The 15000-nt window shown below is 38.3% G+C and overlaps 1 protein-coding gene across 2 annotated transcripts in view; it reads left to right on the top strand.

Annotated features, from left to right (window-relative positions):
• Window positions 1-9480, top strand: part of shkbp1 (SH3KBP1 binding protein 1) — a 13262-nt gene extending 3782 nt beyond the window's left edge. For both annotated transcript variants that reach the window (XM_058388179.1, XM_058388180.1), the window contains 11 exons: window positions 1-88; window positions 1016-1206; window positions 1679-1794; window positions 3556-3643; window positions 3991-4107; window positions 4844-5014; window positions 5718-5873; window positions 6309-6405; window positions 6663-6847; window positions 6981-7107; window positions 7966-9480. The exon at window positions 1-88 is cut by the window's left edge and continues 3 nt beyond it. In XM_058388179.1, coding sequence (XP_058244162.1) covers window positions 1-88; window positions 1016-1206; window positions 1679-1794; window positions 3556-3643; window positions 3991-4107; window positions 4844-5014; window positions 5718-5873; window positions 6309-6405; window positions 6663-6847; window positions 6981-7107; window positions 7966-8488 — 1859 coding nt within the window. In that variant the 3' untranslated portion in view covers window positions 8489-9480. The remainder of the gene's footprint in view (window positions 89-1015; window positions 1207-1678; window positions 1795-3555; window positions 3644-3990; window positions 4108-4843; window positions 5015-5717; window positions 5874-6308; window positions 6406-6662; window positions 6848-6980; window positions 7108-7965) is intronic.
• Window positions 9481-15000: the final 5520 nt, after the last annotated feature.

The following is a 15000-nucleotide window of genomic DNA, read 5'->3' as shown; positions in this document are numbered from 1 at the left end:
CAGGCTCAGATCCAGGAATGGTGCGGATCATATGTGGCCATCACAACTGGATTGCAGTGGCTTATGCACAGTTTGTGGTGTGTTACAGGTAAATGTGTTTAATCAGAAAATATTTATTAGCCACCTTTTTTGTGATATGGTTTACAGTACTACTGCACTCTCCATGTTCTGCAATCCTTCAGGTTTTGTGTTCAGAATTGCTTTTCAGAGAACTTTCTACCTCATTATTAAAAGAATAGCTGAAATTGTTTAAATAGCTTAAAATTGAACGAACAATAGCTTAAAATAGTTTTCTTTTTCCTTAATGTAGTAGATCATTCAGGTCAAGTCAGACTGCATGATGAATTCTGTTGAGTTATATGTGTCTTGAATCACACCAACAAATTTGTGTGACATTTAATAAGGATGAGTTGAGTAATATTACAACTTAATAACAATTTAATATTTATATTGTTATAACTTACAATACAGTTTTTCTTATGTCATGGATTTCATTAAGGTTTGTGATCTAATTTCCAATTTTGCAGAAATTATTTGTTTTTAAATATTATATAATATGGTAATATAGTTATTTGGGGAGGTAGACATCTTTTTCAGTCACATAGCTCCAGTGCAACATGAACAAACATGTCTTGGCTGAGCAACTGTAACAAGGACATTGTATATATTATATTTTTTGCTGACTGCACTGTTAAAGCTACATTGGTTTTACAATTAGATATGTCAGAATAAATATTAACAGCAGGATATAAGATAATTACAGTTGTTGTTGTTCTTTTGGCTGCTCCGTGTTTGGGGTCACCACAGTGCGTCATTTGGTCTGCATGTTTTGATTTGGCCCAGGTTTAACGCCGGACGCCCTTCCTGACACAACCCTCCCATTTTTACTCCGGGCTTGGGACCGGCACTGAGTGTTAACTCTTCAGTGGCTGGGTCTGGACCTCCGGGATGCCTAGATAACATAATTACATAAATTAAATAAATTCCTTTTGTACCTCTGTCCCTCAATTTTCAGGGTTAAGGAGTCGACAGGGTGGCAGCAGGTGTTTTCGAGCCCCAGGTTGGACTGGATCATAGATCGAGTCGCACTCAATGCAAAAGTCATGGGCGGGTCACTTGGAGACAATGACAAGATGGTTGCGGTGGCATCTGGGACAGAGATCATATTATGGGGAGTCTGTCCTGATGGAAATGGAAACGAGATCGGTAACTATTCCTTTTTATGGTTTAGAATTAAAGCGAGAATTCCACAGTTGCTGAACGGATGCTAGGTTAGCATTCCCAACTCTCTGCAGGAAGCATGATCACTGTGTAAATCAACAGTGACACAGACTGTACCGCTGTCAGCACTTTACATAAACACAACAACTCTCGAGACCGGCATTGTTTTTCATTATTGTGCAAACCTGATATTGTTACTTTATAAAATCCAAACTCTGATGTATTTTAGTTAAAGACTGGTGTTCAACCGTATATTCTCCACCCAAAACGACTGTAATGCAGAAAAAGTACAAAAAAAACAAAATAATAATTTAATTGCTCATGCCCTCTATTTCCACTTCAGTGAAATGCCTATATAATAAATATTACAAATGTTGAAATATTAAGTACAAGGATATTACAATAAATGTTAATTGTTGAGAAAAATAATAATAATTAAATCTCTCTTTTTTTGCAGGTGTCTTTAGCTTAAGTGTGCCGGTGGAGGCTCTGTTTTTTGTGGGGAATCAGCTCATTGCTACAAGCCACACGGGGAAAGTGGGTGTGTGGAACGCTGTAACCAAACACTGGCAGGTTGGTTAGATGTCTGTTTAGATCAAAGCAGTTTAGTAGAGTTTGGGGGAGAAAAAACTTATGAGGAGGTTTTAACCTCATAGATAACTGTTTGGCTGCCTTCTGTTTGGACACACCGTCAGTGTCAGCTGTCTAAAGGTTAGCCAAAATCTAAGAAAATTTGCATCCTATGTGACTGCTGCTTGAATATACCTGTAATCACAAACTTTAATATAGACTACTCACAAAAAGTTAAGGATATTTGGCTTTTACGTGAAATTTATGGAAAATGGAAAAAGTTCACGCTACAGTGATATTATATCATGAAAGTAGGGCATTTAAGTAGAAGCATGCAATGGTGATTTCCTCATCTCAAACAATTTATTGAAACAAAAGCCAACAACAGTGGTGGGTATACCACAACAAAAAAATGTCAATGTCTCAATAATTTGTCATGTGCCCTTGACCATCAATTACAGCTTGACAACGACATCTCATGCTGTTCACGAGTCGACTTATTGTCTGCTGAGGCATGGCATTCCACTCTTCTTGAAGGGCGGCCCTCAGGTCATTGAGGTTCTGGGGTGCAGGGTTACGAGCCTCTACACGGTGACTCAGCTGATCCCACAGGTTTTCTATGGGATTCAGGTCTGGAGAAAGTGCAGGCCACTCCATTTGAGGTACCCCAGCCTCCAGCAGCCGTTCCTTAATGATGCAACCTCGATGAGCTGGAGCATTGTCGTCCATGAAGATGAAATTAGGCCTGTGTTGTTCATGCAGGGGCACAATGACTGGATTAATGATGTTATTCAGGTAGTATTGGCTTGTCACCGTACCATTCACAAGGTGTAGGGCAGTTCTGTATTGAGTAGACACACCTGCCCAGACTGTAACACCACCACAACAGTGGCTGATGCATAGCACTCTCCTTGACATCTCAAACATTGTTGGCGGCCATCATTTCTGCTCAACGTGAATCAACTTTCATCAGAGAACAGCACTGAGGCCCACTGGTCCCTCTGCTCCCTGGCCCATGCAAGCTTGTGCCTGGTGGTGTGGTCAGGTACCCTTGCAGGTCGTCTAGCACGCAGACCACGCTGATGTAAACGATTTCGAATGGTCTGACGTGACACTTGGGTGCCTCTCACCTCCCTTAAATGTGCCTGGAGTTGAGTGGCATTCATCATCCGGTTCCGTAGGGCACTGTTCACAATGAAGCGGTCATCAACGTGGGATGTGGCCAAAGGACGTCCACTTCTATGCTTTCTTTGACACTCTGAGCTCAGTGGCCACTTCCCTCTGAGAACATCCTGTTTGAAGCCTCGCAATGGCGAGGTACTGTTGATCAATTGTTAGGTGTGGTCTTGGTCTCATGATGTCAAAATGTGACCAGCATGATGAAGAGGACTGTTTAAATACCAATTCTAATTGAACCAGAAAATTTATTGGTCAGTTCATGGATCAGACACCAGTTGTGAATTTTGCCGTTAAGCACCTTGTTAGAGAACAGCAAGTTATGCAAAAAGTTCTGAAACACTGAACAGTTGGACATGTGCATTCAAAAGTGTAGAGAAAGTCAAATAAGTTCACCTGTAAAGTTATAGTGCATTTTAGGTGCATCCTGAAATTTCACCCGAAAGCTGAATATCCTTAACTTTTTGTGAGTGGTGTATTTCCTCAGTAACATGCTGACAAAATGAATTTCTCTTTATTTAATATTTATTTCTTTTTTTTCTTCTAAATTCAAATCTTTGCTGTTATTGTGTGTACACATGTCTACAGAATCAGGATGTGGTTCCCATAAACAGTTATGACACAGCAGGGTCCTTCCTCATCCTTGGCTGTAATAACGGATCCATTTACTACATTGGTAAGTATTAATACTTATGTGTTATTAAAATCCTCTTTATCCGCCATTCACTTGACCATATATTTAAATTAAGCAGGAATACAACACAAAAACTATGGTCTCAGCACTATATTCATTATTATTACCTCAGGACATATGCACCTGTTGTTTTTTATCTCTGTAACATAAACATGTTTGTATCATACTCAATATATATAGCACCTATCACTGTTTGGACATTAACGACTTGTGAGTTGCGCTACCATGCATAGTGATACGTATTCTGTATTTATTGCATAATATGCATATTTTTGAACAATATATCTAAATATACAAATATATGTATGGTTGGTTTGTTTTTGTCTCAGATGTACAGAAGTTTCCATTAAGGATGAAGGATAATGATTTGCTGGTGACAGAGTTGTATCGAGATCCTAGCGAAGATGCCATCACAGCACTTAGTGTCTATCTTACACCTAAAACGAGTAAGACACACACACACACACCATAATACAGTACTTTCTCAGATACCAGATACACTGGATCATCCTTGTCAGGTCTAACATAAGGCCTTGGTTATGAAGACTGCAGTGCATCTTGGTTATGAAGACTGCATCCCAATAAAAATTTTAGATCATTGTTATGAAAATGTGTGGCATTTGTGAGTTTGAAAGTTGAATGTTGTGGTATAATTTATCCTTTAACATCGGCTCTTAGTTTATTGTATAATAGTACAAATGTTACATCACTGCACTTTATATAGTGAAAAGTGTTAACAACACCTAACTCTTATGGTACAATTGTTGGTGTTTAGATTCTAATTCAATCGTCCCTCACTTGAAAAAGGCTACATATGAGTCAGTAGTGAAAATATTTCACTGTTCAGTTTTTTTTCACTTTAACAGTTCTCTTCCCAACACATAAAATGTATGCTATATTGCAGTAGGTTAAATCTGGGTTAATGGGCCATGAATCTGAATCATCCATGTACAAATAAACGTAATTGAAACAAAACATGCCAACCTTCACAAGCTGTGTAGAGGATCTGCATTTTAATATCAGTGTACATTGGTACGAGTTAGGGCTTGTAATACTCTGCCCCCTTTTTTCAGGTGTATAGATAGAATGTTTTGTGTTAAGCCATGTGAAATAAGTTCAGTGATGCATTTCTAACTTTGCTGAAGTTCACATCTTTATTAACCTGCTGTATTTGTGTTACAGGTGACAGTGGGAACTGGATTGAGATTGCATATGGCACCAGCTCAGGAGCGGTGCGTGTAATTGTTCAGCACCCTGAGACCGTGGGCTCGGGGCCACAGCTGTTTCAGACATTCAGTGTTCATCGGAGTCCTGTAACTAAAATAATGCTGTCAGAGAAACACCTCATCTCAGGTACAGCAGTGCTTATGCACACACACACATTCACACGCGCACACACACACTCACACTTTCTTTTGCTTTCCATTCAAGTAGACTATTTTATATGTTTAGGTTATAGGATATGATGTGTGATATGCCTGTGGTACTCACATATAAGCTGTAAATGCAGTTCCTGGTTGTTAGGTTAAACAAACAAATGAAAACACCTTAGTATTCTTTTAGTACTACACTGTATACAATTTGATTTGGATTGGTCACTTTGAGGCGTTGACCATTGTTATTTTTTTTAAAAGATAAAATAAAGCTCTTAAATTTCTATAAACTGAAATATTAATTAGCACACTGTATTCCAGCTGTATTTATTTTCATTACAACATTCTGGGAAAGCAGGACAATTTAAACAAAGACATGTTTCCCCTATCACTTATTTCATGCCAATGTTCAGCCCAGACTGTGTTTCAGCCACAGACAAATAGTGGTGCAATAAATGATACTATTATACTATATATTTCACCAAAGCATGTTCACTATTTATTTATGAAACCAAGTACCATTAAGTGCATTTCTCAGTACTCATGTGCAGTTGTATCTTACATGGCTTCACATCTTCAGACACTCAGTCGTTTTTTTAAAAGTGTATGGTTAAATATGAGTTAAAAAACCACACACATTGTATAGATGTATATGTGTCTATTGACTATGTGTGTGTTTGTAGTGTGTGCAGATAATAACCATGTGCGAACCTGGACTGTAACACGGTTCAGAGGAATGATCTCCACTCAACCAGGCTCCACCCCCCTCAGCTCATTTAAAATCCTCTCACTGGATGATATTGATGGACATGCAGGCTGCAGTGCTGGCACCGAGATTGGTAAGTAGCGCCACAAAACAGGAAAAGGTAACCCTCACCCCAAAAGATCCGCCAAGACGTCTTTGTAATAATATCGTAAGAGAAGGAAGCACATAGTTACCAGATTATCATAGTGCAAAAAGCATGCATTCGTAAAAGAAAGAAAGTATTAGAATTATATACTGATTATTATGATTTGAATCACTCCTGATCTCAGAGTCCAATGCCCTCCTGCCAAATCTGATATCTGTGTAGAGTAACCTTAAATCATTTGCTGAGAAATAAAGTGAATTGCAGGCACCACACTGAGGTGATGATTTAATGCTAAACTGGTAGAATGCTAAATAAATAAAGACCTCAAACATTGTTTACGTGTAAAAATTTTGCCCAAACTGCTCCTTCTATTTTCTAAGTCTCATAAGTGGAATTGTCCCCCCCCCCACTCATGTTTTTCAGGTCCATATGGAGAGAGAGATGAGCAGCAGGTGTTTATTCAGCGTGTTGTTCCTGACACTGATAAACTCTATGTACGACTGTCCTCTAATGGCAAAAGGTAGGAAAGACCTTTTTAATGTTTCAATTCAACTTTTCCTATTTGAATTGGAAAGCGGAAAAAGAACAGAAATAGATACGTTATAGAAATTCACCAGTTTTTCTTTATGAAATTTTTTTTTAGGAAATAAAGAGTTGTGAGCTGGGATAGTCACAGAAAACAGAGAAAGATGACATTAATACCTTTAAAAGCTACTGAGGAATATTACAATGTCACAGAGAAAGTGCTCAAATGATAAAAATTGTGTGTGTGTGCAGGGTGTGTGAAGTACGCTCTGTGGATGGGACCTCCATCACAGCTTTTGTGGTTCATGAGTGTGAGGGGTCAAGCCGCATCGGGTCAAGGCCACGCCGCTTCCTTTTCAGTGGCCATAGCAACGGCAGTATACAGATGTGGGACCTCACAACAGCAATGGAGATTGCGGCCAAGGTGGACATAAAAGGCATGTGAATTTAATTATTCTTCAGATGTGTACTTCCTAAAGAAATCATTCGCATAGGCAATACAGGATGAAAAAAAAAGAATTGAATGGACAAAGGACAAGAATGTAAATTAATATGAATGTGTGTGTGTAGCGCTAGGAGGCCCTACTGAGGAGGAGCTGTTGGAGTTGTTGGATCAGTGTGACTTGGCACTGACCAGAACACCAGACATGAGTCCTGCTGTATCACTTACACACTCTTCTCGCAACTCTACCTGCAGGTACACACACACACACACACACCTTCATGGAATGAGGCAGATAAAGGACTGAGATGAATGATTGAATATGAGATGAAGGCTCATTATCAGATCTGGAAGATTCCTATCATAACTTATGCTTGCCAGTCTTTAATTAGCAAACTCATAAGTAGCTAATTCTAGTTAACTTTAAACCAGCTAATACTAATGGCTAGCAGATAACAAGCTAATTTTAAACTAATTACCATATTAGCTACATTCTATCATTAGAATTTATTAGAGAAACTGCTTTCCACATTGGATTAGATTTTTCTACTTCACTACTTTAACTGTTTAACAAAACTGTTAATATTGGATGTTTCTTACCATATTAAGAGATTAAGTTGTATTTGTGCTTATAATTTTTTTAATTGTTTAAGATTATTAATTTAATTATTTATTAATTAAATAAACAAAAATCCCAGTGTAATCCTTTACTTGTGAAAACCTTTTAATGATTGTTCAGATGGAATATCCCACCAGAGGGCCTTTCAGGTCTAATTTGATTAGATAAAAACATGGTTATGATTTCTGTTTAATTTTTGCTTATCTATATCATTTATTATTTTTATTTATTTATTTCATTTGCTCCTTTTCTTTGATCTCTATAACCTTCATTTTTTTCCTTCCTTTTTGCCCCCGCCCTTCCTTTTTGTACTTTCAGGCACCTTTCTTCATTTCCTTTACATATCCTTCCTCTATTTTATGTTTTTTTTCCTCCCACCTCCTTTATATATGTTTTTCATTCTTTTGGTGTGTGGGTGGACATGACGAGTTGAATTTATTCAGTTACAAAAGTCATTCGTTCAAATGGTTTCTTTCATCTCTCCTCTCCTGTAGTCTGCAGTCCCAGTTGAGTGAGAGTGCTCGTGTTAGTGTCTCTGGTGTTCGTGGTGTCACTCCTCCAAGACCTCAGCACCCGTTTATGAGAGCACGTGATATTCCTCCTAATCTCGGCCTCAGCATGAGTTCTCTGAGCAGCAGCACGAGTGAACGAGAGAGGGAGAGACACCAGGACAGAGAGAGAGACAGAGATTGTCTTTTTGCTCCTCGGAGAGGCAGTTTTGTGGAACGATGTCAGGAACGAGCCAAAATCTCAGACATTGCTGGAACAGAAGCTCGTCTCGGCCTCAGACCACAGTTATCATCATCCGCATCCAGACGGCCTGCCGCCTCTGCCCCAGGCCATGCCTCCTCATCAAATTTGAGCCCAATCAGATCACAGACACCCACATCTCCACGACGAGGACCAACGTTGCCTGTAGGTGAAGCCACACCCCCTGATGCAGGGCCTAAACCAGACAGCCCCTCTTCCCCACCAACCACCAGTCCTAAACCACATATGAATGAGACCAGCTTCTAATTTGCTGACTTAAAAATATTGTTTAATTGACATGTAACCACTCAGCCATCCACCTGCTGTTCAGGACCATGAGTGTGAATGAAGAAGTATATCAAATTTGTATTTTTTTTTCTTTCTTTCCTTTTTTACTTAATGTTCTCCTTACTTCATCACTTTATCATTTCTTTTAAGATTGTCTTCCAGCGCTGTGAGAGAAAGAGATGGAGAGATATCACTTGCTTTTTATCTATTTACCCAGTGTTTGAAACCTGCGCAAGAACTCTGTGTGCTCCTCCCACATACATTTTCAGGAAATTACTGCTTTGTAACTTTAACACAGGGCTACACAATAGTATAATGTTATAAAATAAGGAAGGATATTATGATAAATGATGGGTGTTGACCTTCAGTCAGATTTATCTCGACTTTATCTGGTGATGTGCTGATATTAAATGTTCATATCCTAATTTTTGCCTGACATTTTGATCATAGTTTATGATTTCACTATTTGGTGTTTAAGTGTGAATGTTTATGGTGTTTTAAATGGGTCACTAAGACCTTGGGACCAGTTTAAACCATGTAGCCCCAAAATGCAGTCTACTGGCACACACACAAGTTATAAATGTCTTTCCTAGTATGTATATATGGTTACTTTTTTAGTCACAGGTTGTGGCGTTCTTTTAGATATTTCATCATTGCCACGAAAGTTTTTCCATTTTGTAGTCTTTATTCACTGGATCATGTTGAATAGTCTGTAACCCCTTAAATTCCTGCCTTATTATTTTGTTATTCATCTTAAAAGTACATTATACAGCAACTGATATCAGTTAGTAAGTATTTAGTGAACATTTTAAGACTGCCTGGACCTGCGGGCATGTCCTGGGAATTTAAGGGGTTAATATGAAGTATTCCATATGTGTATGCGTACATATAAGTATCCCTACAGTGTATAAATATTTATATATTGCCAATTCAAGTTACAACAAATTAAAATAAATATTGTATATACATTCTTTCTGAGGCATGTCTCATGGAAAAGAAATCCTTGCATTGTAACCAGTGTTAAAGTAAAGATTAAAACACAATGGGGCGTTCAGTTAAAGGAAACTTATACCAACATAGCAAATATATTATAGCGTATAGCAATTTGCCAACAATCGTAATGCTTTTCTGTTAAAGAGCATCAGTTAATACTTTTTAATTCATTTGTGGTTACATTTAATGTTGTGCAAGTTCTGTGAAACATGTTAGTTCTTGTTATCATGTACATTATAGCAGCACCATTCCCTCTGAGTCGCGCTGCTGCCGCTGCCTCTACTGATATCAGGGAAGCTTTTTGCCAAAGAACCACACAGACTCACTAAATAGCAAAACTGTTCGAAATATACTGAGATAAACAGGGAGTATTTATATAAAAGAAAGGTGTAATATTCAGGCTTATCTATAAGTAAGCAACAGATGTCAGAAGAAACAGACGTGGTTTGGTGAGTGTATTATGAAAATGGTTATCTAAATTACAGAGGAAGAAACTGTCAGCAAGTGTCTGTGTTCAGCACATGTTCAACAAAACAGAACAGAAAGAACTTCTAGGACAAAACAAAGTATATCACAGTCATAAAATGAGGCTACAAATAGTGTCCCAGTCAGCCCAGGGCAGAGCGTGCATATAGATATATTCATATATATTAGTTTGGAAGACTTATTGTAACAGCATACCTCAGATTGTTACAAGCCACTGGATATTCCTCACAAAAATCCAGTAAACATACCTCAGCAAACTTGACCACATCAAACATTATCAAATATTAATACAAACTAATGGTTGGCCTTTCAGTCTTGCTGTTATAGTATATTGAAAAATCTGTGCTTCACATACGGATGATTGCCTCATTTCTCATGCACAGGGAAATTGTTTATTTGTAGGCTACAGCACATGTAGTTTTAATTTGGGACTGCTATTGAGCCCAAACATGTTCCAGCACATCAATGCCAATGTGTATAAGGACGAAGTAGATGAAGATATGGTTTGCCAAGGCTAGTATGGAAGAAATTAAGTGGTCTGCACAAGGCCTGACCTCAACCTCAACGAACACCTTTGAGATGAACTGGAACACTACCTGCCCCCTAGGCCTTTTTTACCCAAGGCCTACAAAGTTTTGCCCATATAGTGTATATATGCAAACAAACAGGCAGCAAAAACCTGCTGAATACTGAATTTGACGTAAATTTAATAATTAAAAAATTTTTTTATGTCTTTGGCAAGGGTGGAATCCCCCAAAGCACAGGTAGAACATGCAAGCTCCACACATAACAGATAAAGACAAGAATTGAACCCCCAACCCCAGAGATCCAAGGCGAAAATAATTAACAAATGAATAAAAAGATGCTATCTCACAATTGCGGAACAGATTATCACAATATTATATCATCATATCACTTAGCAATATCCAACATACTATATGACCCATTTACAGAATACAGAACTTGGGAATGTCGTATTAGAGGTCATTATGGGTTACTGTAGAGTTCCCATTGGGATGAATAAAGTATCTATCTATCTGTAGTGACAAAGTTTGCAGAGTTTAGATAAGAGAAGTTTATGAGAATAATTACAGATTATATTTGTAAGAGTCATTTTAACGCACAAGATAACTGATGAATTGTACAATTACCAAATGTGTGGTTAAATTTGAATAATTTGCCTCGTAAATCAGCAAAGGTAAGTACAGGGTGATTAAGCATGACTGCATGATCAGTATAACGGGGATATATTGCCACCTACTGGGCAGTTACATATAGCAATCCTGGTTTGAGTTGGGAATATGGCATAGGTCACTGTTGGAGATTTTTTGGGTGATGGAAGTACATCATATGTGGATCTAATTAGGAAACTTATTCTGCTGCCCCCTCATGTCCGCTATCTCTTGCTAGCAAATTTTCCTTCTTTCAACAGTTTTCCTCTGCATCCATTGCCCCTACATGACCAGCAAGATAGCCTTTTCTGTCCTTCTTGATCTTGAATTTGCTGCCAAATCATGCTTCTATGCTTCCAGAATAGCCAAGGATTCCAGCTGTCTGAACACATGTCTCAATGTACTTCCTTTGGCAGGTAGTTTTATGACCTCTATTTAGCTATTACACTGAGTTTTCCCTCAACATTCAGGAGACAGATCAGGCAGAACTGACAGATCTTTCACATGGTGGATGCATTAGGGTGTAGGTGCATCATTGTCCCAAATGCAAGGTAATGCTGTGAAATTATACCCCTGTTCCCTCTATTTCTGGAAACTCACACTTACTGAATGAACATACAATACATTAAAGCAGCCTTAAAGCTGCCATAAAGGAATGAAGACACTGGTTTGAAGGTGCCAAGTATGCTCCTTCTTATTACCTGCCATAAAACCTTGAAATGCTTACAAAAAATGGTGTGCAAAAATTGCAGTGTGCAGAGATATACAGTATTCAGTAATATAAGTGTGTGTGTGTGTATGCTTCTGTGCCATGGCAGGAGGGTGAAGAGTGTGTGTGATGGGGGTGTGGGGTCATCCACAATGCTGTTGGCATTGCGGATTCAGCATGTAGTGTAAGCACCCGTAATGATGGCAAGAGACACCCTAATAATCTTCTCAGCTGTCCTCACTATCTGCTGCAGGATCTTGCAGTACGAAGATGGGGGTGGAAGATGGGCTTTCCTAAGCCCAGATGCTGTTGGGCTTTTCTAATCATGGAGCTGGTGATTAGGGGCTAGGTGAGGTTCTCTGCCATGTGAGCATAGAGCAAATTGGTGCTCTTTATGAGAATCCCTCCATGATCAGTAGAGTATCTTTACCCTGCACTCTATTTTGTAAGTCAGCAACCATCTATTTTGTTTCGCTTATGATCAGAGATCGGTTGTTCGCTCTACACCAGGTTGTTAGATGTTTCACCTCTTCTCTGTATGCTTATTCATCATTCTTGCTGATGAGAACCGCTATGTTTCTGTCAACAGTAAATTTAATGATGTGGTTCAAGCTGTGCATTGCTGTACAGTCATGAGTTAGTAGAGTGTACAGCCCTGCGGGGACCCAGTGCTCAGTGTGGTGGCACTGGAGATGCTGCTACCAATCTGGACTGACTGAGGGCTCACAGTCAGGATCCAATTACAGAGGAAGGTGTTCAGGCCCAGCAGTCCTAGCTTTTTAACAGATGCTGAAGAATGATTGTGCTGAATGATAGACTGAAGTCTATGAACAGCATTTGTATGTATGCATATATTTTGTCCAGATTGAGTAAAAGTCAGCTGTCTTGCTGTTGCCATCGAAAGTAGCTGTATATTCAGGATCTCATGGCTAACGGGCAACTTGCTGTTTTGTTCCTTGTTAACATGTATTATGTTTTCATGTTCCTGCATTTCTGGCAAGCTCTTGTTCCTCAGTCAGCTTTGTGGGGTTGTGCTTAATGGATTTTTGGATGTCTGGTTCATGTTGTTTTTTATGTCTTTTTGAGTTTTGTTTATTATTGTTCTTTTTTTTTGCCAAATTTATGAAAGAAAAGTTTGATTGTGGGTTTGTTTTTGATCTGTCTGATTAATTTAATTCTGTTCATGTGATGTGTTTATATTTAGTTTAATGTATTGACCTAATTTTACATTTCAGGCATTTGGTAAATGTCCTTATCCAGAAGAACTTTTCCTTGTGTGCAATTTTCCCAATAAAACATTTTATATTTGGCAAGCAATACGTGTCTTGTTTTGCCTTTGGAAGGGAACCTGTGCATATCCTTATGCACAAATTCCTTTGGTTAAATTCACAGTTGACAGTGACAGTTATCTGTTACCAGTTATCTGTTATCAGTTATCTGAGACTCTATACTTTTGCATTAGGAGTGAGTTAGAGAGATGTTACAAAAGTGCAAGAGGCGAGACTAGAAGGAAAATTTCTTACTAATGTCCCAACGAAATTCTTTACTGGAACTAAGAGACTTGGGAGTAGATGCCAAAAACCACAAATGTGCAGGCTCTAGCCCATTATAAGTGCAAGACTAATAAATTTCCTATCAGATAGAAGTAATCGTGGATGCTTTGCTCACCAGCTGGGGGCAGTGTGATGCCATAGGGGTTGTGTTTTGACCCAGTGCAAGACCAGAACACATCAAACATGTCAGAGAAGAAATTTGACTGCTTTACTAATTCTTAATGGTGAGATGTGATTCTTTGTGAATGCAGCAATATATACAGCGTATGCAACAAAATAATATTATATCTATTATATATATATATATATAATAGCAAGGGGGAGGTGGAAGAAAGAGATGGAAAGAGACTAAAATACATGGCATGAAGAGACAAATAAGAAAAGAATATTCAAGAAAAGGAAACAACCAGAAGCAATGATCAGAGGATGGAAGTGTTGGAGCAAAGATAGTATGTTGTACTTTCATTTTCTGAGAATTATTATACAGGAATTATTTTGCAGGTTGTCAAGGAGAGTTTACCTGATATTTTTATTTTTGAGGAAACAGAGTGTGTTTCTGACACTCATGGCGATGCTGAAAATGGCATCCAAGTACACTTCCCATAACTACTGTAATAGTTGTGGTGTTGTTAATGGGGTTTAATAACAATAATAAAACACTGAGACCATGATGAGCTCTTCATTCATAGCCTGTTCCTTTTCTTTATTTCTCTTCTCTCCTTAATTACACTGACCCTCCAAGAGGTCACTGCTGCTCTCCCCAGTCATGCTTAATTTTCATCAAAAATAAAAGTCCCTTAGAATTCTCCCAGTAAAAATCAGTCAACTCATAAATACAAAACATTATTAACAAAACATAGAAACTTTTTCTTTAACATGTCTGCAGAGAACACTGAGTCTCACACACACACACACACACACAGCTTATCCCAATCACATTACTACCACTCTCACAGTATAAATAGACGATCTGTCTTCACGTTCATTGTGAAGCAGATCCCGTTTTTCTTATACCAAGCCTGTTTGTTTCACAAATTGCTTCTTTGGTTTTGACCTAGTTTGCTATTCATGTCCTGCTATTCTGACCTTTGCATGTTTTTTGACCAGATTTTTGGATTGTGTCTTGTCCTGATTGTCTTGATTATTAAAAACATTGAGTATCTTCACTTGTCGTCAGCTTGTTTCCTGACACTAAGTAGTACATGTGGGGTTTGGTAAGATTCATTCATTCATTCACTCAAGTTATTTATACTAAGTGTATATCCTTGAAAGGAAGTTAGCCAGGGGTGCCAAGCACATGCAAACAATTATACATTCTCACATACTTCTATGTGCAATTTATTTGCCTTCTTCCATGGTTCTTTGGTAGGTGTGGGAAATTAAAAGAACCTGAACATTCACAGAAACTCTACATGTACAGATCAAACTAGGAGCCCTGAAGCTGTCCCAACACTCCTAGCTATATTATTAAGCCTTGACGTTTAATTGTTTTTGTGTTTTTATATTTATTCATTTCAGTACCAATTGCAAACAAATTAATAAAACAAACCAAGTAATGTTTAATATAATACACTGAAC

Source organism: Hemibagrus wyckioides, linkage group LG04, assembly GCF_019097595.1.
Source record: "Hemibagrus wyckioides isolate EC202008001 linkage group LG04, SWU_Hwy_1.0, whole genome shotgun sequence".
In the NCBI taxonomy this organism is placed as follows: Eukaryota; Metazoa; Chordata; class Actinopteri; order Siluriformes; family Bagridae; genus Hemibagrus; species Hemibagrus wyckioides.
This window is presented reverse-complemented; position numbering and strand designations above follow the sequence as displayed.